General features: G+C 35.1%; 1 protein-coding gene across 4 annotated transcripts in view; it reads left to right on the top strand.

Moving 5' to 3' along the window:
- Positions 1-25,946, top strand: part of FZD3 (frizzled class receptor 3) — an 86,725-nt gene that overhangs the window by 22,662 nt on the left and 38,117 nt on the right. For all 4 annotated transcript variants that reach the window (XR_002806402.2, XR_011436659.1, XM_023636219.2 and 1 more), the window contains exons 3-4: positions 9,442-9,638; positions 15,126-16,143. Coding sequence is in view for 2 of the 4 variants with exons in the window: in XM_023636219.2 (XP_023491987.1) it covers positions 9,442-9,638; positions 15,126-16,143 (1,215 nt within the window). In the remaining 2 variants the exon portion in view is untranslated. The remainder of the gene's footprint in view (positions 1-9,441; positions 9,639-15,125; positions 16,144-25,946) is intronic.

Below are 25,946 nucleotides of genomic sequence, written 5' to 3' on the forward strand. Positions count from 1 at the left end.
AGGCATCCTTCCTTTGTTTCCAGTCTTAGAAGTAAAAATCCAGTGTTTCACCATTAAGTATGATGTTAATTGTAGGGTTTTTGTAGATGTACTTTATCAAGTTGAGGAAGTTACCCTCTATTTCTAGTTTGTGAAAAACTTTTAGAATCATGAAGGCTTTTTCTATATCATTTGGAATGATCATGTGATTTTTCTTTGTTAGCCTATTAGTTTGGTGGATTACATTGATTGGTTTTTGAGTATTAAGCCAACCTTGAATTTCTGGAACAAACCCTACTACGTTGTGGGGTATATAATGCTTTTAATATATTTTTGAATTTGATTTGCTACTATTAAGGATTTTTGCATTTATGTTTATGAGGGATATTGGTCTATAGTTTACTTCTTTTGTGCTATCTTTGTTTCGCTTTAATGTTAATTAATCTTTGCTTCATAGAATTAGTTGGGATTAGTTCTTTGCTATTTTCTGGAAGAGATTGTGTAGAATTGGTATTAGTTCTTCTTTAAATGTTGATTAGATTTTACCAATGAAACTATCTGGCCTGAACATTACTTTTTCAGGAGGTTTTAAACTACAAATTCAATTTCTTTAATAGTTATAGGACTATTCAGATTATCAGTTTCATCTTAGGGTGAGTTTTGGTAGTCTGTGGCTTTTGAGGAATTGGTCCACTTCATCTAAATTGTCTAGGTTATGGGTGTATAGGGTTGTCTGTAATATTCCCTTATTATCTTTTTAATGTCTGCATAGCCTCTAGTGACATCGTCTCTTTCATTCTTGATGTTGGTAATTTATGTTTCTCCCTTTTTTATCAGTATTGCTAGAAGCTTATCAATTTTATTGTTATTTTCAAGGAATCAGATCTTGATTTGAGTGATTTATTTCCCCTGTTACTTTTCTGTTTTCAGTTTCATTGATTTCTCCTCTTTTTTTGGAGGAAGATTAACCCTGAGCTAACATCTGCTGCCAATTCTCCTCTTTTTGCTGAGGAGGACTGGCCCTGAGCTAACATCCGTGTGCATCTTCCTCTACTTTATATCTGGGATGCCTACCACAGCATGGCTTGCCAAGTGGTGCCATGTCTGCACCTGGGATCCGAACCAACGAACCCCAGGGCACCAAAGCGGAACGTGCGCACTTAACCGCTGCGCCACCAGGCCGGCCTCTGATTTCTCCTCTTTATTGTTTTCTTCTGTTTGCTTGCTTTCCATTTATTTTGTTCTTTTTGGCTATTATGAATAATGCTGCTCTGCTGTGAGCATTCATATACAAATTTTTGCTTTAACACCATTTTTAATTGTTTTGAGTGTATACCTGGGAGTGGAATTGCTGGATCATATGGTAATTCTGTGTTTAACTTCTTGAGGAATTGCCAAACTGTTTTCTAGAGTGGTTGCCTTATTTTACATTCCCATCAGCAATGTATGAAGGTTCTGATTTCTCCACATCTTTGTCAACACTTGTTATTTTCTGTTTTTTAGATTATAGCTATCCTGGCAGGTGTGACGTGGTATCTCATTGTGGATTTGATTTGCATTTCCCTAATGATTAATGACATTGAACATCTCTTCAGGTGCTTATTGAACATTGCATAACTTCTTTGGAGAAATGTCTGTTCAAATTTTTTGCCCATTTTAATAATTGGGGTGGGGCGGGCCCAGTGGCATAGTGGTTAAGTTCACACACTTTGGTGGCCCAGCGTTTGTGGGTTCAGATCCTAGGCACCGACCTACACACCACTTATCAAACCATGCTGTGGCAGCATCCCATATACAAAACAGAGGAAGATTGGCACAGATGTTAGCTTCAGGGACAATCTTAATCTTCCTCCCATATACAAAATAGAGGAAGATTGACAACAGATATTAGCTCAGGGCCAGTCTTCCTCACCAAGAAAAAAAAATAATTGGAGTGTTTGTCTTTTTTGTTGAGTTGTAAGAGCTCTTTGTTTATTCTGGATACTAGACCCTTATCAGATATATTATTTACAAATATTTTCTTCCATTCTGTGGGTTGTCTGTTCACTCTCATAATAGTATTCTGTAATGCACAAAAGCTTTTAATTTTGGTGAAGTCCAATTTATCTTTTTTTTCTTTTGTGCTTGTGCTTTTGGTGTCACTCTGTGAAACCATAGCCAAATCCAAGGTCATGGGAAATTACCCCTATGCTTTCTTCTACCTGTTTCATGGGTTTTGCTCTTATATTTAGGCCTTTGATCCATTTTGAGTTAATTTTTATATATGGTGTAAGGCAAGGGTCTAGTTTTGTTCTTTTGCATGTGCATATCCAGTTGTCCCAGCACCATTTGTTGAAGAGGCTGTTTTTCTCCCGTTGAATGGTCTTGGTAACTTTGTGAAAATCAGTTTACATATATGTGAGGGTTTATTCCTGCACTCCCAGTTCTATTCTAGTGGTCTACAGTCATATGCTGCATAACAGTGTTTTGGTCAACGACAGATGGTGTATATGATGGCGGTCCCATAAGATTTAGGACCATATAGCCTAGATGGGTAGTAGGCTATACCATCCAGGTCTGTGTAAGTACACTCTGTGATGTTCACACAATGAGAAAATTGCCTAATGATGCATGTCTCAAAATGTATCCCTGTCATTAAGCAACACATGTCTGTGTATGTCTAGCCTTCTGCCAGTACCAAACTGTTTTGATTACTATAGTTTTGTAATAAGTTTTGAAATTACAACATGTGAATACTCCAACCTTGTTCCTCTTTTTCAAGGTTGTTTTGGCTGTTCAGAGTCTCTTACAATTCTGTATGAAGTTTAGGATCAGCTTTCCATTTTTGCAAAAAAAGACCACTGGGATTTTTGAAGGGATTACGTTGAATCTATAGGTCACTTTAGGGAGTATTGCCATTTTAACATTGTCTTCCAATCTATGAATATTGGGTGTCTTTGCATTCATCAGGTTTTCTTCAATTTCTTTCAAAGCTATTTTGTAGTTTTCTCTCTTGCATCGTATTGGTTAAATTTATTCCAAAGTATTTATTCTTTTTGATGCTCTTGTAAATGAAATTGTTTTTTGCTTTCCTTCTGTTGGTCGTTTTTAAAAAGTTCATTTTTAATATCTTTATTCCTGGAATGTAGAAATGCAGTTGCTTTTTTTTTTTTTGACCCCCATATTGACTTTGTATTCAGTGACCCTAGTGAATTCATTTATTCTAATGGTTTATAGATTATTTTGGATTTTCTTTGTAACAATTATGTTTCATCAGTCTGATTCACTTAGGAGACAGAACCATCAGTGATTTAAATAAGGGAAGTATAATATAAAGAATTAATAACTATTAAAGGAGAATAACTGTAAGATATAGAGAGAGCTCTGTAGGGTTCTCTAGGGCTGAGGGTCAGTCTTTGAAGGGGCCCCCAAACCCCAAAGTTCAGACCTTAATTATAGAAGATGTAGTTGCAGCTCCCTGGATAGCAGACAAGATCACTAGGTTGCCTGGGCCAGAGCTGGTCCACAGTTGTCAGGCAAGCAGGAAGCAGTCTTTCAAGGCGTAGGCAAGTGTTAGCCAATAGTTGGGTAAATAGGGGGAGTCAGGGCACTGTCACAGGAGGCCTTGAGCATGCAGTGTCTGTACTGGAAAGCTGCAAGAAGGTGGTCACCAGGGTGGGCTGGGGCTGGAAGTTGCTGAGGGACCATCCTGGGCATGTGGCTGGGACAGAGCACCATAGATTTCCTCACATTTACACTGCTGCTGACTGTGCAGAAGCTCCAGGCAACAAGAGAAGCCTACTTCATCCTGCGGTATTCCTCCAACACTCTCTATTAAGAAAGTTTAAAATCATGCTCACTGTAAAGGAGAAATGGTGAAAGGAATCCCATCCATTATCACAGAGCATGTATTAAAGGGTGAATTTGGAACTGAGAGATAAAAATTTGGTAACCAGAACACGTGTCTTCTGTAAATAATGATAGTTTATTTCTTTCTTTCCAATCTGTATGCCTTTTCTTTCTCTTTTTTTTTTTTTTGAGGAAGATTAGCCATGAGCCAATATCTGCCACCAATTCTCCTCTTTTTGCTGAGGAAGATTGGCCGTGAGCTAACATCTATGCCCATCTTCCTCTATTTTTTATATGTAGGATGCCTGCCACAGCATGGCTTGATAAGTGATGTGTAGGTCCGTGCCCAGTATCCAAACTGGCAAACCCCGGGCCACCTAAGCGGAGTGTGCGAACTTACACTATGCCAGCAGGCTGGCCCCATACATTTTATTTCTTATATTTCTTTCTTTCTAATCCTTTTACATTTTATTCCTTCTTCTTATTGCCCTGGTGAGGACTCTCAATATGGTCTTTAATAGGGTGGTGATAACAGATATTTTTGCCTCACTTTTGATCTCGGGGGAAGCTTCCAATAGTTTACTACCAAGTATGAGGTTTCTGTGGTTTGATGTATATACTTTGTGTAAGATTGAGGACATTTCCTTCTTAGTCTGCTACAAGTTTTTGTAATAAATGGGTGTTGCATTTCATCAAATGGTTTAATGCATTTATTGAATGGATTGTGTGATTTTTTCCCCGTTTTCTGTGAATGCCACTAATTACATTAACTGATTTTTCAAATGTTAATCACCATTGTATCCCTGGGAAAAAACTGCCTTTGGTGTGGTATATTCTTTTTATGTATTTCTGGATTAATTCACTAATACTGAGATATGATTTTTACATCTGTGATCATGAGGTACAATTTCCCTTTCTTATATAGTCCTTGTTAGGTTTTGTTATAAAAATTATGCTACTTTTATAAGATGAGTAGGAAAAGTTTCCTTTTTTCCCTGTTTTAGGAAGAGTTTGTTTATGATTGCTAGAGCTTCTTCCTTAAATGTTTGATAAAGTTTTTCTAGTGAAACCATCTTAGCTTGGAGTTTTCTTTTTGGGACAGTTTCTAATAATGAATAAATTTCTTTATAGATAGAAGACTAGGTTTTCTATTTCTTCTGTTATAACTTTTGGTAAATTGTGATTTTTTCCCCCCAAGGTATTTGTTCGTTTCATCCTAACATGTCAAATTTGTTATTTATGGTATTCCTCATTATTTTTCTAGTTCTCTCTTCATTCCTGATATTGGTAATTTATAGGGATTTTTCTCTTTTATTTTACTTACTATTTCCTTTTTTCTACTTTTTCTAAGTTTGATTGGCCACTCTTTTCCTAGCTTCTTGAGATGGGGTGTAGAACACTGATTTTTTTTTTTCAAGTTTTCTCATTTTCTGATACAGGCATATCAGGTGAGAAATTTCCTCTGAGTACGGTTTTTGCTGACATTTTATTGTCTTTACTAAATTTCTATATATACACATTATATTTATATTATAAATATATATAATTATATGTACAATTTAAATTTCAGTTATGATTTCCTTTGTTGACTGTGGGTTATTTTAGAAATTTGTTGTCTAATTTCTAAATTTCCAAACAGTTGGGTATTTTCTGGAATTCTTTTTGTAATTCATATTTACCTTAATTCCGTTTTAGTCATAGAACATTCTCTGAATGATATTAGTACTTTGAAGTTTGTTGTAGATTGCTTTAGGACCCAGAACATGGCCAGTTTTGGTAAAGATTCCATGTGTATGTTAAATAGGTTCCAGTCATTATTGGGTGCCATGATTATAAATAGGTCATTTAGGTCAAATTTGTAATTGTCTTTAGATTTTCTATATTTTTATAGAATTTTTGTCTCTCTCTCATATATTGAGAGAAGTGTATCAATCTCTCTCTCTGATTGTGGATTGTGTATTTCTCCTTCTCTTTCTATTTTTGATTACAATAATTTGAAGCTATGTTAACTAGTGCATATATGTTTAGATTTGCTTTTTAGTCTTAATGAATTGATTCTTTTATTTTGTCTGGATGAAATGACCTTCTTTATCTCTGGGAACACTGCTTGTCATAAAGTCTGCTCTTTCTTTTGCTTAGTTCTTCCATTGTTTATTGTTTGCCTTTTTATTTTTCACCTATCTGTGTCATTATATTGAAAATGTGTCTTTGTGAACAGCATAGCGTTTTTTTCTGTTTTTGTTTTTACCTAGTTCAACAATCTTAGTCTTTTACTTAAAGTTTTTAGTCCATTTATATATAATGCACTTAGTGATGTGCTTGGGTTAATATCTCCTATCTTATTATTTGATTTCAATTTGTCCAAACTGTTTTGCATTCTTTTGTCTCTCTTATCTTGCCGTCTTTTGTATTTTATTTCTCTTTATTACCTTGTTAGTTGTGATTCTTTTATTGTTTACCCTAGAAATTATGATATATACCTTTGACTTATAATTTCTAATAAAAATAATTACTTTAGCCACTCTGCCATTAGTAGTCCTCTGACTCCCCATCTTTTCCATTTTATTATTACACCTGTTAATTTCTGTGTATTTTGTATGTATTTTAAGACATTAGTTTTTGTTGGTACAGAGAGTATTCATATATATTTTCTCACATATTCATTCACCCCTTTTGTTGCTCTAAATTCCTTTTGAATTCTCATCTTCAGTCATTTGTCCAAAGAACTCTTGAGCTTTCCTTTTAGTGCAGGTTTGTGGTGACTAATGTTCTCAGTATTTGTTTGTCTGAAAATATCTTTACTTTGCCTTCATTTATAAAAAAAATTTTTGTAGGCTACAGAATTATCGGTGGGCAGTTATTTTCTTGCAGCTCTTTAAATAAGTCATTCCGTTGTTTTCTGGTATTCCAAAGTCAGCTCTGAGTGGTGTTGTTGCTCCATTGAAGGGTAAGGTATCCTTTTTCCCACTGGCTGCCTTTTGATATTTTTCTTTGGCTTTCAACAAAAAGTAAATAAGATGTGCCTAAGTGTGGTTTTCTTGTATTTATCTTTCTTGGGATTTGCAGAACTTTTTGAATCCGTGAATTGTTGTCTTCTATCTGTTTTGGAAAATCCTCAGCCATCAACTTTTTATATAATCCCTCTGCCCATTCTCTGTCTCCTCTCCTTTTGAGATTTCAGTTATGTATATCATAGACTTTTTCATGTGTTTACATGTCTCTCATACTCTTTTCTGTATTTTTCAGTATCTTTGGTCTATGTGCTTCTGTTCGGATATTTACTATTGCCTTGTTTTCTGCTTTGCCAGTACTGTCTTCTGATATATCTAATGAGTTCTTAATTTCAGTGATTATATATTTCAATTATAGAATTTCCATTTGATTCCTTTCATAATAGATTCCAGTTTTCTGTTGAAATTCTTATCTTTTATTTTCTTGAACATATTCATCATAGTTATATACTGTCTTGTCTGTTAAGTCCAATAACTGGATTACCAAAACATGGTAATTTTTTTTCTTGGTTTTTCAGTCATATGGTCCTGTCTCTTAGAATGCCCAGTAATTTTTTAATGTGTACTTAGACATTAGAGAATATTGGTGAGATTCCAGATGATGTTATATTATTCCAGAGTAGATTCACCCTTTCTTCTGCTTAGCAGATAAATGGGGACAGGTCACCTTAACTCAGCCAGAGATTAAGCTGAGTTGAGGCTGGGTTGCAGTTTTGGTGGGTCTCTGCCTCCCTCTGATTTGCCCCTGCTAATGTCTACACTAGAGTGTAGACATTCAGGGGCTTCCAGTTGAGAGTCTGGTATGTTCAATTCCCCAGGCAGGACTTGGACTCTAATTTGTGTTTCCTCAGCCTGATAAAATTCCCAGAATCTGCACTCTGCTTTTCAGAGGCTTTCTGCTTAGCTTCATAGCCTCCTTCTCTGTGCAGCTTCGGAGTGTTCAGATATCTCGAAGGGAAAACTAGCTCTGTGTCAGGCTCAATTGTTGGCACTTCCCCTTCTCACCTAGATCTTCGAATTTTGTCTGTAGCATCACAAGCCCACTAAAGCTCTGATGATTTCTCAGTTCTCTAGCACCAGCCTAGGCAAAGCTTGATTCTCAGCCTCTTGCTTTATGCCCAGATTCAGCAAATACCTCCTTGGAAAAGTGGTTGTGCTTATCAGTCCACCTCTCTGTGCTTCCCTGTGTCTGGATTCTTAGCCCCTCTAGTTCTTTTCCTTTTATAGTTCTCTAGTAGCTTTAAATAGATATGTTTAAACTTTTTTGCTTTATTTTCAAGTTCTTGATAGAAACATTGGTTTAACACAAACTACTCTTCCGTATTTGGAAGTGATAGTTACATATAGTTTATCATCACATATAGTTTATTGTTTTATATATTTGTCGTATATCGATAATGACATCCGTTATACCGTTAACTTCTTTGACATCAGTTTCTTTAAGTGACTCTTCATTTTCTAACTGCCTTGTGTATAGGAGGCCTCTGGAAAATATTATATATCAATGTTGAAATAAATTGATTCTTCCTCAATAGAAAGGCCTGGTGGTGAGAATATCTGTTATCAGTTCAAAATCAGCAGTGACTCTGAAACTATTATATAAACAAGTAGAAAAAGTATTTGGTAGTCAAAAGCCCAGATGCACAGTTCTTGGGATATTTGATGTATTCCTGTGGTTATAATGATGATTTTAGTATGGTTTTATGTTTGAAGCCACTATTTTTTCTTTTTGTTTCCTTAATATCATCTTACAGTGATAGCTCTGTTTACATCATGTGATTTTAAAGTTGAAAGAGCTCTGTTTTATAGTTTATTTTTAATGTAAAAAGAACAAGAAAATATGAGACAAAGACAGATCTCTTCTCTACCTCCCACCTTCAAAATAATATTTCTATGTATAACTACTTCTCTTCTCCCTACCCTTTTCATTTCACTTGTCCTCTCTCTCCTATTGGCACATTAATTGAAGAAAATGTAGAAACTGAAATAGATAAAAAGAAGACTGTGAAACTCTCTTGTAATCCTATCACCAAGCAGTAATCACTCCTTTGAGCATTTGGCATATATCGTTTTATGTTTTTTCCTATGTACAATGGATCATATTGTTATTAGTTGTTCTCAGCCCTGCCTCTTCATTAATATCACTTGTAACAATTAAAATATACATATATCGGGGCCGGCCCTGTGGCCGAGTGGTTAAGTTCACGTGCTCCGCTGCGGCAGCCCAGGGTTTCGCTGGTTTGGATCCCAAGCGCATACATGGCACCGCTCATCAGGCCATGCTGACGCAGCGTCCCACATGCCACAACTGGAGGCATTCACAACTAGAATATACAACTGTATATTGGGGGGATTGGGGGAGATAAAGCAGAAAAACAGTAAATAAATAAAATAAAATATACATATAGATTCTGGGATATACCTCAGAATTAACCAAATCAGAATCTCCAGAGATAAGAGTTTTGTTAAAAAATAAAACACAAAAACTCCCCTTCAGAAATTTTCAATAACCGTCAGGAATTTCTTTTAAGTGGAAAAAAAAGAGTATTGCAATGTTAGATATAAAAAGCTTTAATTTGTATACAACTCTTTCTCTAATGATTCAATTTTAACTTTTTCCTAGCCATTCCACCCTATGGTGAATCTGGATTGTTCTCGGGATTTCCGGCCATTTCTTTGTGCACTCTATGCTCCTATTTGTATGGAATATGGACGTGTCACACTTCCTTGTCGTAGGCTGTGTCAGCGGGCTTACAGCGAGTGTTCGAAGCTCATGGAGATGTTTGGTGTTCCTTGGCCTGAAGATATGGAATGCAGTAGGTGCGAAAATCATAGATTTTCATGGATCATTACTTATGTTGCAGTATATTTAAAATTACTTGTCTTCTAGTTCATTCATTTTTTAAAACTTTTTTGAAGTATATATATTAGTCTTAATTTTGAACAGTAGTTTCAAGGCCTCAGAATTATTCATTTCTTTAGGAATTTGGAGGCCCTAAATGAAAAAGGTAGAAAAAAAACCCCATTTCTAAAAAGAATTAAGTTAAAAAAAACATAATCAAGACATTCACTTGATTTTTCTCTCTTAAAATTTTTTTTGTGGTTATAAAAGTAATGCCATTTATGGAAAATTAGAAAATACAGTGAAGAAAATAATCGTTCATTGCTTTATCATTATACATTTTTAATGATATTTTAATGGGAATTAAATATCTTTATGATTTAAATGTGTTAATGACTAAAGTAGTTGTGTCAGTTCTGTTTTCCTGTCGTGTGTTAACATACCAGACCCCACAAAATGTCAGATGCTTTTCAAATAGATAGGTTGTAAGCATTTCCTCAAAGTTTAAGGGTTTTTACTAGACAGTCTTAGAAATTTGTATGGGAGAATGTTATTATTACTAAAAATGTTTGCAGTATTAATACTGTATTTCTTATATACAAATGTACCTTTTTTGTATTAAGGATAAAGAATAATTATATGACTACATATGTACCTATTATTATCTAGCTCTGTCCAATCTTAATATTTTGTAATATTTGCCTCAGTTTTTTTTTTAGGAGGTAAAACCATACAGATAGAGTTCAAGGTTCTTTCCATGGTACCCATCTTGATTTCATTCCCTTCTTTCCTCCCCAGAGATGAGGTAATCATTATGTTGAATTTGTTGTTAATCATTCCTATGTTTGTTTTTATACTCTTACTACATATATACATATCCCATAGACAACATTAAATTTTTTTTACAAATATATATGTTTGTATATGTAGGTCTGGTTCATTCCTTTTAATTGCTGTATAATGGCCAGTTGTATTAATATTGTGTAGTTATTTAGCCATCCCCTACTGATGGTCATTACGTTATTTCCATGTTTTTGCTATTATAAGCAGTGCTGCACTGAACATTGTTTTCTCCTTCATGTTTAAAATTAATTTTGTTTATCATCTGACAATAGCCCTTGGAGGGAAGTAAAAAGAAGGTGTTACTCTCATTTGATGGATGGAAAAACTTAAGAAATAAAACATACATTAGTTTCTTGTGGTCAGTTCACTGACATTTTACTTTCTAATATTTATCTACTCTATTTCCCACCTATTTAACCTATTCTGTTATCTAGCCCCATGTAATCATTCATCCACTCTCTCCCCAAACACCTGATAGTGTTTATAGTCTCTCTTTTAGAAATCTGTAAATTTCTTGGTGTTTATAATAACATTTATGAATTGCCTAGGTAGGAACCTTATTTTTTGTTTCTTGTATCTAACTCCCATTGTTTAGTGGTGTTTTTAATAGTTTATATACAAGTATAGAAGTATCATTATGATCTTTATTTCTTTGTTTCTTTTGATAGGATTAAATCTGTTTTGTGTCCTCATTCTTGCCTGTGATTGCCTAACTCTGAAATCTTAAATTCTGGCAAACTGATCTTTCATAACAAACTGTTATTCTTCAGCATCTCTCATATCTTTGTTCCTACTGTACCTGTTCTTCAATTTCATGGATACCCCAAACTTTGGGGTTTTTTTCCCCCCTCCTAATATCCACCTTCCTGATCTCTTTTATTTCCTTGCTTAGCTTAAGCTCTGAAGTCTCTCACTGAAATAACACTTTTGCTAGCAATCTCAACTCGTTCCTTTTACTGTACTTGTTCAGATCTCCAACTGGATTGATTTAGCCAATTTCTTACAAATTAATTATTTGTATATTTAATGATTCAAACCATAGCAATTCTATTTACTGTTTGTCTTTGGTCAGTTTCCAATATAGTCAACAGGAAAATTCCCCTCAGCACCTATGCCAGATCTCTATCGCTCACTTCAAACCCATATTTCACCTTTATACTATATTTGGTCCTTATTCTCCTCACCTTAGCCCGTCCTCCTTTACTGAAAATCAGTTAGGCCATATTGTGGTCTGCTACATCTCAGACTAATCCTTCTCAGTTTCTTGTCTTGAATCGTCTTCCTTTTTCTCCCCCTTGAATACTGGTGATTCCCAGAGTTCTATTCCTGTTCTCTTTGATTCTACATGCTTTCCCTGGATAATCTCATCTTACTGATTTTAACTCTTATTCGTATACTTATGACTTCTAAATCTAATTCTGTAGCCTTGACATCTTCCTGCTAAGTTCCAGATCTGCATAGGCAGCAGCCATTGGAAACCCTAGCCTGAGTTTGTCTTGGATACCTCAGTTTCAGCATGTCTAAAGTTGGTTTTATTCCTTGCTCATTTCTTTATTGCCTGAAAGTTATCTTCTTCCTTCATTGACCTTAGCTCCCACATCCAGTCAGTTATAAATCCTTTTGCTTTCATCTAACTAATTTCATCTCTGTCTCATTCTCACTGCCTTATCTGGTTTTACTTCTGACTGAAGTGGCGTCTCTGCCCCTATTTTCGTCCAGCTCAAGTCTGTCTTGCACACTGCTCCTAGTCATCTTTCTAATTACTTGGGTTAGGGCTATATGAATGTATATATCCAACAATTATTAATTCAACAAATATTAATTGGATGTGTTCTATATGCTAGGCACTCTTCTATGTGCTGAAGATGAGCAATGAACAAAACATAGTCTCTGTTTTTATGGAGCTAAAATTCTAGTGGTAGTGGTAGTGGTGAGAGATAAATAGATAATGTCAGATAGTAATGAATGCTAATAAGAAAGAGTAGGGTTAGGTGATGGTAATACAGTATGGAGAAGCAGAAGGACTCTGTTTCTTATGGAGACATCAGGGAAGGATGTCTTTGATAAGGAGGCATTGGAACAGGGACCTGAGTGAAATGAGAGAACAAATAATACAGATAGCTAGGGAATAACAATCCAGGCAGAGGAAGCAGAGCAGCAAGTACAAAGGCTGTGAAATGGAAGCATGCTTGGTATATTCAAAGAACAGCAAGGAGACCAAAGAGGCCGGAGCAAGTGAGGGAGGGAGAACAGAAGGAAATAAAGTCAGAAAAGTACTGGGAATAGGGTCTTTGTAGCTCTGGAATGGGGTTTGGATTTGACTCCGAGTGAGAAGGGAAGGCGTTAAAGAATTTTGAGCAGAAGAGACATGATCATGAGCACAGGAGTAGCGTGTCTTTAAAGGACCACCCTGGCTGCTGTGTGAAAATGGAGATCACTTGGCAGTCTCTCCAAAAGTCCAGGCAAGAGGTATTGATGGCTCAAACTGGGCAGCAGCAGTGGAGGAAATGAGAAGCAGTCAGATTCTGGATATATCACAAAGTAGAATGACAGGATTTGCTGGTGGATTGTGAGGTGTATATTAGAGAGAAAGGGCGTCAAGGACGACTCCAAGGGTTTTGGCCTGAACAACTAGAAAAGTGGAATTATCACTCGTGGAGATGGAGAAACCTGAGGAGTGGAAATCAAAAGTTTGGTTTTTGGAAGGGTTAAAGAGTGAGGGATGTGTGTATTTTGAAGTGGCAGTTGGAAGTAAAAATGTATGTTACTTTGCATGGTTTTAAATTTTGTATCAATGGTTATATATACATACATGCATGCACACACAGACATACATACACATATTTCTGCAGCGTGCTTACCTCTCCAACCTCATCTCCTGTGACAAGTGATGCGAACTTCATGCCCCAACAATACTAAACTCATCCTGTTCAAACCTCTATGCCTTTGCTTGCATTTCCTGCTAGAATACTGATCGACCTACTGCCATTACTGGCAAATGCTGATTCAAAATCTTGTGCCTGTGAAGTCTTTCGTAACCTCTTCCTCTAAAATAATTAATCCTTCTCTATATCATTTTTATACTATATATGGATTTTGATTGCTTCATGTATCACACTGCTTTATTTTGTATTGTGTTTACAAGTTTGTAACTCCTTTTAGACTCAAGGATAGAGATCCTGATTTGTCTTTTTATTTTAAACCCCTGACATACTGCAGGATTCCAATAAATGCCTGAATACAATAAGTTTCTGTCATTTGGCTTTATAATTCTAAGCCCTGTGAAGAAAATGGTTTGTATTAGAAAATAAAAGATTAATCAGCTACAGCATAAAGTTATGCATGTATTTGGCAAACTTGATATGAATGACAGTTTCTTGGAGACTATGTGGTACGTATACACTAGTAAACATCTAGTTAGTGGGAGTCTGAAGGCTTAGAAACTGATACTGGCAAGAAAGTTAAAGACGCAGGAAATTCACGAGAATGGTATCCTTAGTTGTGTAAGAATGTCTGCAACACAACCCTGTTTTCTTTGTCCTGAGGCTGTGTATGACACTTTCTCGAGTCTGTGGATCCTGTCCTTTTGGAAAATTGTGAAAATGCGGCTTTCTTGTGCCTTAACACAGGCTTATTGAAATGTGATTGGTCGTGGTGGGACCCAAGAATTTGCGTTTTAAAACAACCTTAACTTTTTCTCATGCATAGCAAAGTTTGAGAAAAACTGAATTTAGAGAACGCAGTGGACTGGAGAGAAATTAAGGATGGTAGGAAAGAACCAGTCGACATTAGGGACCTTAGAATGCCCTTAATCAATATGAGAAGCAGAGAGTGAATGTAAAATGGGAAGAAAAGATCTAAAAACTAAGCCACTTGTAAGGATTTCTAGTGCTAATCTAACTCAAAACACCTTGGGCCATGCCATTAAGGAAGACTTTTAACTGTTATGTTTAAGTAAGTTCTATTTGAATCTAGGGTAAATTGAGGACTACTGTAGTTAAAGCTTAGAAAAAAAGTAACTTTTAGCTACTATTCTGTTGGAGTATATTAATTTATTATATAGAATATATATTTGCATTTTGAAATCTTACTCTAAACTGTGTCCTAAATAGTTTATTTGTACACTATTTATTGAAGGTTATGCTTAACTATTTTAATAAAGGTACTGTTTTAGAAGCCAAAACAAAATTAAGTATAAAACCATATCAGGGGGCCGGCCCCATGGCTGAGGGGTTGGGTTTGCGTGCTCTGCTTCGGTGGCCCAGAGTTTCACTGGTTCTGATCCTGGGCACGGATGTGGCACTGCTCATCAGGCTATGCTGAGGCAGCATCCCACGTGCCACAACTAGAAGGACCTACAACTAGAATATACAACTGTGTACTGGGGGCTTTGGGGAGAAGAAGGAAAAATAAAAAAAATAAAACATCAATTTTTTTGTCAATTATGGAAAATGTAGTAGTATGGCCCACACAGAAGATATTACCATTTACTTTATTCCTGTTTATTGTAATGTGCCCCAAGGACAAAAGAATAAAGTCACAGGTGCTAAATTTGGAAATCCAAATTGTTAGGTGGCAGATTTCCCAATAAGTAAAAATGGTTCTCATCTTGTATTTTATAGGTTCCCAGATTGTGATGAGCCGTATCCTCGACTTGTGGATCTGAATTTAGCTGGAGAGCCTACTGAAGGAGCCCCAGTGGCAGTGCAGAGGGACTATGGTTTTTGGTGTCCCCGAGAGTTGAAAATTGATCCTGATCTTGGTTATTCTTTTTTGCACGTGCGTGATTGTTCACCTCCTTGTCCAAATATGTACTTTAGGAGAGAAGAACTTTCATTTGCTCGATATTTCATAGGATTGATTTCAATCATTTGCCTCTCTGCCACGTTGTTTACTTTTTTAACTTTTTTGATTGATGTCACAAGATTCCGTTATCCTGAAAGACCTATTATATTTTATGCAGTCTGCTACATGATGGTATCACTAATTTTCTTTATTGGGTTTTTGCTTGAGGACCGAGTAGCCTGCAATGCATCTAGCCCTGCACAGTATAAGGCTTCCACAGTGACACAAGGATCTCATAATAAAGCCTGTACCATGCTTTTCATGGTACTCTATTTTTTTACTATGGCTGGCAGTGTTTGGTGGGTAATTCTTACTATTACATGGTTTTTGGCAGCTGTGCCAAAGTGGGGTAGTGAAGCTATTGAGAAGAAAGCATTGCTGTTTCACGCCAGTGCATGGGGCATCCCCGGAACTCTAACTATCATCCTTTTAGCGATGAATAAAATTGAAGGTGACAATATCAGTGGCGTGTGTTTTGTTGGCCTCTACGATGTTGATGCATTGAGATACTTCGTTCTTGCACCCCTCTGCCTGTATGTGGTAGTTGGGATTTCACTTCTCTTAGCCGGCATTATATCCCTAAACAGAGTTCGAATTGAGATTCCATTAGAAAAGGAGAATCAAGATAAATTGGTGAAGTTTATGATCCGGATTGGTGTTTTCAGCATTCTTTATCTCGTACCACTCTTGGTTGTAATTGGATGCTACTTTTATGAGCAAGCTTACCGTGGCATCTGGGAAACAACGTGGATACAAGAACGCTGCAGAGAATATCACATTCCATGTCCATATCAGGTAAGGGAACCCTTGTTCTAAATTTCAGAACGTGTAATACTGAAAAGAAGGCATATTATTGTAAAGAGCTAATCTTAGCTGGGGGTTTTTTAAAACTCTTTGTGAACCTTCAACTTGTACGTTAAAATTTTAAAGTGAAGATAATGAACAAATATATTGTAATAAGAATGTTGTACACATGTTTCTATAAACGTCTTCCTTTTAAAAGATGACTTTTACAAGTATAAGCTATGGGCTTTAAAGCAATTTACTTCTGTTATCACAAAACAGTTGCTTATTGATTCTTTAGAAGTCTGCCCGTTTCAGGGGAAGAAGTACTTGACCAACTCTGATAAAAAGGCACTGTCTTTCTGTGGAAATGTTACTGATGTTCAGAATAGGTATTAATTGTTTTAACAGTTTTATAAAGAGAATAGAATGCAGTTGTACAAACTAGTACATCTCTTAATTGGTCTTGGTTTTCTTTTTTGCATACTGAATGTTTTGTGATTTATGTTTGAGTTTAAAGAGATCAGATAATCGTAATCATAGTCGTAGAATCATAGAATTTTAGGTCTAGAAAGAACTTTAGAGATTCTTTATTCAGGTTCCCTCTGTAATTTAGACTTCTTAAATATCCATCTCGAATGTTAAGTGGCTTGCTCACACTCAGCTGGGATATCGTCCTAGGAGAGGGGTGGAACAAGGAGAGTATTTCAGAAGAGCTGATGCGAAGTATCTCTCTCTCTCATCTTAAAAGCTTCCCTAGAACCTATGCCCCTAGCTGTTACCCTCTCTTCTTCCTTTTTTTTTTTTTTTTAAGATTTTATTTTTCCTTTTTCTCCCCAAAGCACCCGGTACATAGTTATGTATTTTTAGTTGTGGGTCCCTCCAGTTGTGGCATGTGGGACACTGCCTCAGCATGGCCTGATGAGCGGTGCCATGTCCACGCCCAGGATTCGAACTGGTGAAACCCTGGGCCGCTGAAGTGGAGCACACAAACTTAACCACTCGGCCACGGGTCTGGCCCCTCTTCTTCCTTTTAAGACAAGTTTTCATGAAGGAGTTGTCTCCACTTGGTGTCTCCTGTTCATCATGTTCTTGAAGTGCACCAGCCGCCCTTTCATCTCCCCCAACCCTTATGTTTTGCTACTATCTTTTAAATGCCTTTATTAAGATAGTTATGTGTTATAACTTGTTTACTTAGTCTCTTTCCCCTATTAGACAATGAACTCTTTGAAAGCAAGAACTTTTTTTCATATTTTTTGAGTGCACATTCTGTAGGTTAGTAGATAATAACATTGAGAATGTGGGTGTATGGATTGAGAAGAAGAAACACTGAGAAAAGGTAACAGTGGTGCTAGGGACAAGGAGTGTATGATTAGCACATAGTCAGTGCTCATAAATATTTGATGACTGAAAATACCAATTCTCCTACTTTTATTTTGTGTAAATAGTCCTATACAAAGTTACATTTTTATTATTGTATAAATATTAGCTACTGGCTTTTAGAAAATAAATCAACTCAGTAAAAATACCAGAAAAATGAATAATTGAAATTCTATTAAATTTCTTGACAGAATTACTTATTAAAAAGTTATAATATGAGTTTTCAGACTTGAAGCTAAGTGCTAATCAAATTGTGCCTCTAATAAGAGATAGAATGAATTATATCATATGCTCCCCCATATAAGTTATCTAAGATTCCAAATATATATTATCTTAGGGCTATTGAAGAAATAGTGTTTGACTATGAAATAATGACCTAAATAATATGAAACCCCAAACATATAAGTTACTAAATTAGAGTAGTTGGGATGCTGCTATTTTCACAACATTCCTAGAATTCCTTTAGCATCTTTAGAGCCAGTTAGAGCTATACAGAAATATATATGTGTGTGTGTATGCATTTCTTTATAGTCATAGATTAAAAGTGTTTTTTATTTCCAACGTACAGAAATAATGTTGGGTTTCCAACATACCAAAAAGAATAGAGAATGATATAATAACAATAACACAGCTACAAAACTCTAGACTCTGGAGCAGGAATCCTGGCTTCATATCTTACTTCATTATTTACTAGCTTTATAACCTTAAACCAACTTCACCTCTCTCTACTTCAGTTCTTCATCTGTAAAATGAGTAGTAGAATCCAATAGTACTAAAATAGTAGTAGTATTAGATATAAATAGCAATAGAATCTACCTCCTAGGCTTGCTTTTAGGAGTATACATGCAAAACACTTAGAACAGTGCCTACTGTGTAATAAGTGCTCAAATATTAGCTCTGTTATTCATCTTCTTCTTTATTGTTGCTGCTGCTGTTACTGTTATTTACACACACACACATACACACACACACACAAATACATATATGCATATAAATATATGTCTATTTTTTAAACCAGCCAACACCTAACTTTAGCAAATGCCATATTTGCTTCAGACTTTTAAAAGAAATCGTATTACAGATTTGGCTGAAGCTCCCTGCATGTCCTTCCCCAGTCCTGTTCCTCTTAATCCCTACCCAGGAGGTAACCATCATCCTGAATTTGGAGTGTATCATTCCCATTAAATTCTATACAATTACCAATATGTATGTAGCTATGAAAAAATTTCATTTTACATAGTATGTAAATGATACACTATATGTCTGTTCTGTACCTTGATTTTTTAACAACTTTTAGTTTTTGAGATATATTTATGTTAATACTGTAGCTCTAGTTCATTTTTTAAAATCTTTCCTTTAAAGGAAGTTTACATTATAAAATATTTTAAATATGTGAAGTATAGAAAATAGTGTAACAGACATCCATGTACTCACAACCCAACTATCTTGAAATCTTAATATTATGTCATGACTGGCCAGCTGGCTGGCTGGCTCTCTGTCATTAAGGACGCAGTTGATAACCCCATTCTGTTCTTTCTATATTCCTGTTCCCTTTCCTTCTCCTTCCCCAGAGGTAACCCTTCTCATAAATATGATAATATTGTATTTATCATTCTTCCAAATATTTTTATACTGTGGCTGAATATTTATGTATCTATAAAACTTGCTGTTTTGCAAGTTTTAAAAATCTATATATGACATCATTTTGTAGCTTGCTTTTTCACTCAATTTTATGTTTTTGACAATATGCATGTTGATATGTGTACCACTAATTTGTTAATTTTAACTGCTGTAGTCTAATGTATAAATATACTGTAATTTATTCACTCATTATCCTGTTGATGGACATATAGTTGTTTCCAATTTTTTTGCTACTGTAAACCATTTTGCAGTGAACATTCTTGTAATACCTGTCTTCCTTGAATGTGACCAGGAATTACCATAGGTATATATTAAAAAGTGAAATTGTTGTATTATAAGATATAGACATCCTCAACTCAAGTTGTTATTTTAATTTATACTCACAGTAGAGTATGAGTTTCCCATCTGTTCCCATCTTGGGGTTCTCAGGCTTTTAGATTTTTTTTTTAACTTTTTATTGAGATTATGATAGTTTACAACATTGTGAAATTTCAGTTGTACATTATTGTTTGTCAGTCGTGTTGTAGGTGTACCACTTCACCCTTCATGCCCATCCCCCACCCCTTCTTTCCCCTGGTAACCATTAATCTGTTCTCTTTGTCTACATGTTTAATTTCCACCTATGAGTGGAGTCACACAGAGTTTGTCTTTCCCTATCTGGCTTATTTCACTTAACATAGTACCTTCAGGGTCCATCCATGTTGTTGTGAATGGGACGATTTTATCCTTTTAATGGCTGAGTAGTATTCCATGGTGTATGTATATGTATATATATACCTTCTTTATCCAATCCATATCTTCTTTATCCAGTCATCAGTTGGTGGGCACTTAGGTTGCTTCCACGTCTTGGCTATTGTGAATAATGCTGCAGTGAACATAGGGGTGCATGGGACTTTTTGAATTTCTGATTTCAAGTTCTTTGGATAGATACCCAGTAGTGGGATGGCTGGGTCATATGGTATTTCTATTTTTAATTTTTTGAGAAATCTCCATACTGTTTTCCATAGTGGCTGCACCAGTTTGCATTCCCACCAGCAGTGTATGAGGGTTCCTTTTTCTCCACAACCTCTCCAACATTTGTTTTGGTTATTTTTGCCATTCTAATAGTTGTAAGGTGATATCTTAGTGTAGTTTTGATTTGCGTTTCCCTGATGATCAGTGATGATGAACATCTTTTCATGTGCCTATTGGCCATCCATATATCTTCTTTGGAGAAATGTCTGTTCATGTCCCCTGCCCATTTTTTGATCGGGTTGTTTGATTTTTTGTTGTTGAGTTGTGTGAGTTCTTTTTATAGTATGGAGATTAACTCTTTGTTAGATATATGATTTACAAATATTTTTTCCCAATTGGTGGGTTGTTTTTTTGTTTCAATCCTGTTTTCCCTTGTCAGGCTTTTAGATTTTTGCCAACCTTTGCAACAATATCTCTATAATTACTATAGTAATAGAATAATAAAATTACTTTTATTTCCCTTAGTATTCATAAGGTTGAACATGTTTTCATATGTTTCTTGGCCATTTGGGGTTTCTGTTTCTGTGATTTGACTATTTGTTACCTTCGTCTCTTGCTCTCTTAGGTTATTTGCCTGTTGTTATTGTTATTATTGTTGTTGAAGTATTCTTGGTATCAATTCTTTGGCAGTTGTTTGCATTGCAGGTATCTTATTCTGTTCTGTCACTTGTCTTCTCACTTTGTCTTTTCTTTGCCTTTTGTTTTGTGTTTTAAAAGCTCCTTCCCCGCCTCTAAAGTCAGAAAAATGGTCTGCCATATTTTTTCTAGCGGTTTTTAAATTTTGTTGTTTTGTTGTTTTGTTTTTTTGCTGAGGAAGATTAGCCCTGAGCTAACATCTGTGCCAGTCTTCCTCTTTTTTTGCTTGAGGAAGATTAGCCCTGAGGTAACATCTGTGCCAGTCTTCCTCCACTTTATATGTGGGTCACCACCACAGCATGGCTGACAAATGATGTAGGTCTGCACTTGGGATCTGAACCCATGAACCCAAGCTGCCAAAGCAAAACTCACCAAATTTAACTATTATGCTGTGGGGCCAGCCCCTAAATTTTGATTTTTTGATTCATATCTCTAATCCCTTGAAATTTATTTCTGTCTACGTTATGAGTAACATAATTTTATTTTTCGATATGAATAAGCAGTATGTTTTCTGCACCATTTATCAGATAGCCTATCTGCATTGTAATGCAACCTCTATCATGTAAGTTCCCTTTTTAGCCTCTCTCTTTTGTTCCATTGGTCTGTTTCTATCACCTTGTGTCCACTCACATTTTCCCTAGCTTGTTCTTCTTCAAAATTATTTTAACCATTCTTAGCACTTTTCTATATGAATTTTAGAATCAATTTCTCTGTGAATAACACTTTTGAGATTTTGATTGAATTTGTTTTTGATTTTAAAGGAATCTGGGGAAAATTGCTGTCTTTGTAATACTGAGTTTTAGTACTTTTTGTTTCTTTGTTTGTGTATTTATTCATTCATTTGTTCCTTGGCACCTTATAGTTTTTGTTGCAATTGTAAATGGTATCTTTTCTCTATTAGATTTTTACATTGGTTATTGCTGGTGTACAAGAATGCTGTTGATTGATTTTTGTATATTGATCTTATATTGAGCATCCCTGCTGAACTTTTATCATTTCTAATTGTGTATAGATTCTCTTAGATATTCTTTGTAGAACTCCTATTGTCTGCAAATAAGGACAAGTGTTTCCCTTGGTTGCTTTCCAATTCTTATGTTTTATTTAAGATTTTTGCATCTATACTCATGAGTGAGATAGATAGTGATAAATTTTTTTCTCCTGCTGTCTTTGTCCAGTTTGGGTGTCAAGGTTATAATAGCTTCATAAACTGAGGAGTTTTTTTTTTCCGTTCTCTGAAGTCATTTTTACAATAAATAGGAACTGTCTGCTGTTTGAAAAGGTTAGTGTATCTTCGTGTAAAAACTCTGTTACAGTATCTTTGAATAAGGAGAGAGAAATTGTGGAAGACACTAGATTTTTAAAACTACCATTTCAGTTTCTTTAGTAGTAGTTGTTTTAGTCAGGTCTTTTATTTCTTCTTGAGGCACATTTGGTAATTTATATTTTTCTAGAAAATTATTGCATCTTAACTTTTCAAATATTGGCATGAAGTTATTCTTTTTTTTTTTTAATTGTTACCATTTCCTTTTTTGGTTCCTAGTATATGTTCTCTTTTTTCCCCCTTGATCAAGCTTACTAGAGGATTATCTTTTTAATTCCGTTGTTTCTGTTCTTACTTTCTTCCTACTGTTTTTCTTTAGAATTACTTTGTTTTTTTTAGATTCTTGAAAGTTTGACTCATACATGGTCAGTATTTCCTGATTTTTAAAGTGAATTTAAGAGTCATTGCAAATTTAACCCAAAAACCATTATTAACCAGGTTGGTCACTCATTCAGTTTCCCATACTTGGCTCCAAGCAACTTTATGATTTTTTTTTTTTTGAGAACCTTTTATTAATTCAAGTTGGGGAATCTCTGGCATTTTTTTCTTCATAGAAAAGTTTTCCCAAATCTGCTGGAAAGAGACGTTTTTCACACTAACGCCTCATGGATTAATAGCACTCAGATCCATGCGCTGTTTTTTAATTCCCTGCAGTATGGTAGGGTTTTTTCCCCCAGAATTTGTATTGACCTTTTCCTTCAGCATTATAGTTCAGAGGCTGTTCCGGAAGATAGTCCAGATGTGATTAAAGGTTAATTATCTGTATGAGTTCTGTGAATTCTCTTGTGACTGTTTGGCCTTTCAATCTGATCAAGTAATAGAAGTTGTGTTAAATCTGGCTTATTCAAAAAAGATAAAGGGCTATAAATATGAACTCTGACTATCTGTATAGATTTTATTGTGGGTAAAATCTGTGATCTTATTTGATATCCACAACAACCTTATGAAATAGATAGTATGACTTCATTCCTGCCACTCTAAAGGGAGGAAGTTGAAACAGAAAGAAATAATATGGCTTACACAGTCACATTAACTCAGGGGTCAGCAAACTATAGCCCATTGACAGACAATAGGGCCTCTACCTGGATGTTTTTTGATTTTTTGAATTGTGATAAAATATTCACTATAAAATTTACCATTTTAGCTATTTTTAAATGTACAGTTTTTTGGCATTAAGTACATTCACAGTATTGTGCAGTCATCACTGCCATCCATCTCCAGAAGCTTTTAGCTTCCCAAACTGAACCTCTGTGCCTGTTAACCATTAACTCCCCATGCCTCCCTGCTTCCCAGCCCCTGGTGACCATCCTTCCACTGTATGTCTGCATTTGAGTGCTCTGGGTGCCTCATCTAAGTGGGGTCATACAGGGTTTGTCCTACTTTGTGATTTTTTAATATTCAGATATTAGAATTTTAATATTAGTTTTCATTCAAAATAATACTGTAGAGGAATCTTATACAGACTTGTCAGTTGAGCACCAGAGATATTAAATTCCTATTTGAAGTAATATCCACACATAATTGAACAAGATTTTCTATCACTGAGCATGCCTAAGAGAAGACTTAGCAGGCTCTGGTGATAATTCCTAATAAGTTTTAAAATGTAATAAGCAATGATGTTATCCTTAGAGTAGCCTCCTCCAGTGATTTAGAGAACATAATATTTGAATATGTTTGCTTAAAAATCAGTGAGGTTGCTTTACAGTCATTTCTCAGATTACGGAAGCTTTCAAGTATTTGAAAAATCAGTTTGTGAAGTAGTTGATCACTTTTTTCCCCCAAATATCAGTTGGATTTAATGCAAATTGCACGTATGTAAGTCTACGATTTGAAGAAAAATGGGCTTGTATAAAATATTTAAGAATATTTCAAATGGGTGTCCTTGCTGAAAAAAGAAATTAACTGCTTAGATTTTAAAATATTTTATACCAAAACTGTTTTTAGCAAGAACGCTTTTTTAAAGTGTATATTAAATAATACTTGAGAAAGTAATATTTAATTCCTGAATTTAGAATTAATTATGAAATATAGCCTGAGTTCTCAGAATAATGTATATTTTACAGTTTAAAATCAGTAAAGTTTATTCCTAGAATACATTTACATCTGATGTATTATTTAAATAACATATTAGTAATTTTCCAGGTACAAGGTTTTTTTTTAAAGTAATTCCCTCTGTTTAGTGCCTTCTAAGAGGCTGAAAGCGTTTTATGAAAGAGTTCTAAGTCTCAGAGGTTGTTGGTATTTCTAGAAAACCATTTGAATGTAACGTATGGGTTGAAAACATGGGCTTTAAAGTCAGACAGACTGGGTTTATATCCTACCATTCTGAGCCTCAGTTTCCTCATGTAAAAATGCAGAAAATAATATGTTAAATACAGTAATACCTCATGGGTGGCTATGAAGATTAAACGATAATAAATTTAAACCTCTTACTAGAGCACCTTGCACAAAGGAAAATTGCAATATTAAATTCTGTTGTTACAAATACAGAATTCTTGAGGTTTGAAAAAGGAGTATCCTTATATTCTGTACTAGAGTTGTAATTTTTTTCCTTTAAATTGATTTTCAAGAGACTACATTTTCTTTCGTAAAGTTCCCCTTCATTTTTTCTCATTTCTTTGATCCATCTAATCCAATGCTACATGTCCCAAGGAATTTTGATACTAGAACCAGTGTTTCAATAATAGAAATGTGTTACCATAATACAAGCAGCTTGCCTAAGACTATCAAATTCACAGTAGAGCCATTTGTGGAATTCTAAAAAAAAATTATTTTTATAGAAAACAAATAAAAAAACATTATTTGTATTCTTTCAGCCACACAAGGCAACCCATCTGTTGTTTATGTAGTCTTGATTCAGTAAAATACAAAAATAGACAGAATAATGTCAAATCTCACTTACAGTTTTAGCTTCATTTTCTAATAAGAGTGCATCCCTTTACCAGGCTGTTGCAAAACGAATCATCCTTGTTTATGAAAGGACCATGAGGGAAATGGGTATGTTTTACACTTCCAACATTAGCGACAGTGATAATTCTGTATAAATATATAGTGCTACTGATCTTTTTTCCTGCAGTCTTTAAAGTGTTAAATATCGTACCTGTGACTTCTTAGCACCAAATTAATTTTTCCTCAAAATTGTTTAGTGTCCATAATATAGGAAAAGACTAAGAATTCCCTGAAAAATATTTAAGTGTCTTGTTTTGTAGGAAAATATTATATTATAGAAATATAGAATATTAAAGAAATTTATAGACCTTTATTAATACTGTTGTATACGGGTTTTAGAATGTTGTCAAATTGCCCTTTTGGATAAATATATTAAAACATACAAGTTACTATTATTCTGGCCTCTGTTAAACAGAGTAGCCTAAGCCATGAGTTCAATTTAAGTCTTAACTGCAGATATATCTGGTGTACAAATAGTTTACACATTCTGAGGAAAAAATTCAGTGTACTTGTTATAATCTCCAGCACAGCACAGCAAACTTTCTGTTAAAGGTCAGATAGTAAATATTTTAGGCTTTCCCGGCCATATAGTTTTTGTTGCAGCTACTCAGCTCTGCTGATATAATACAAAAGCAGCCAGAGATGATATGTAAACAAATAGAAGTGTTCTAATGAAGTTTTATTTACAAAAACAGAATTGTGGCATATTTGGTCTGCACTCTGTAGTGTGCCAACCCCTGATCTACAAGGGGCAAGCATTATTCGATAACACCTTCGAAAATTCTTTCATAACAATGGTTGGTGACTTAACGGCATTTTTCTGTCCCATGTAAATTGTTGCTGTGTCACTCTCATTACTACTTTTGAGGATCAT

The sequence above is a fragment of the Equus caballus genome, chromosome 2 (assembly GCF_041296265.1).
Source record: "Equus caballus isolate H_3958 breed thoroughbred chromosome 2, TB-T2T, whole genome shotgun sequence".
Lineage (NCBI taxonomy): Eukaryota > Metazoa > Chordata > Mammalia > Perissodactyla > Equidae > Equus > Equus caballus.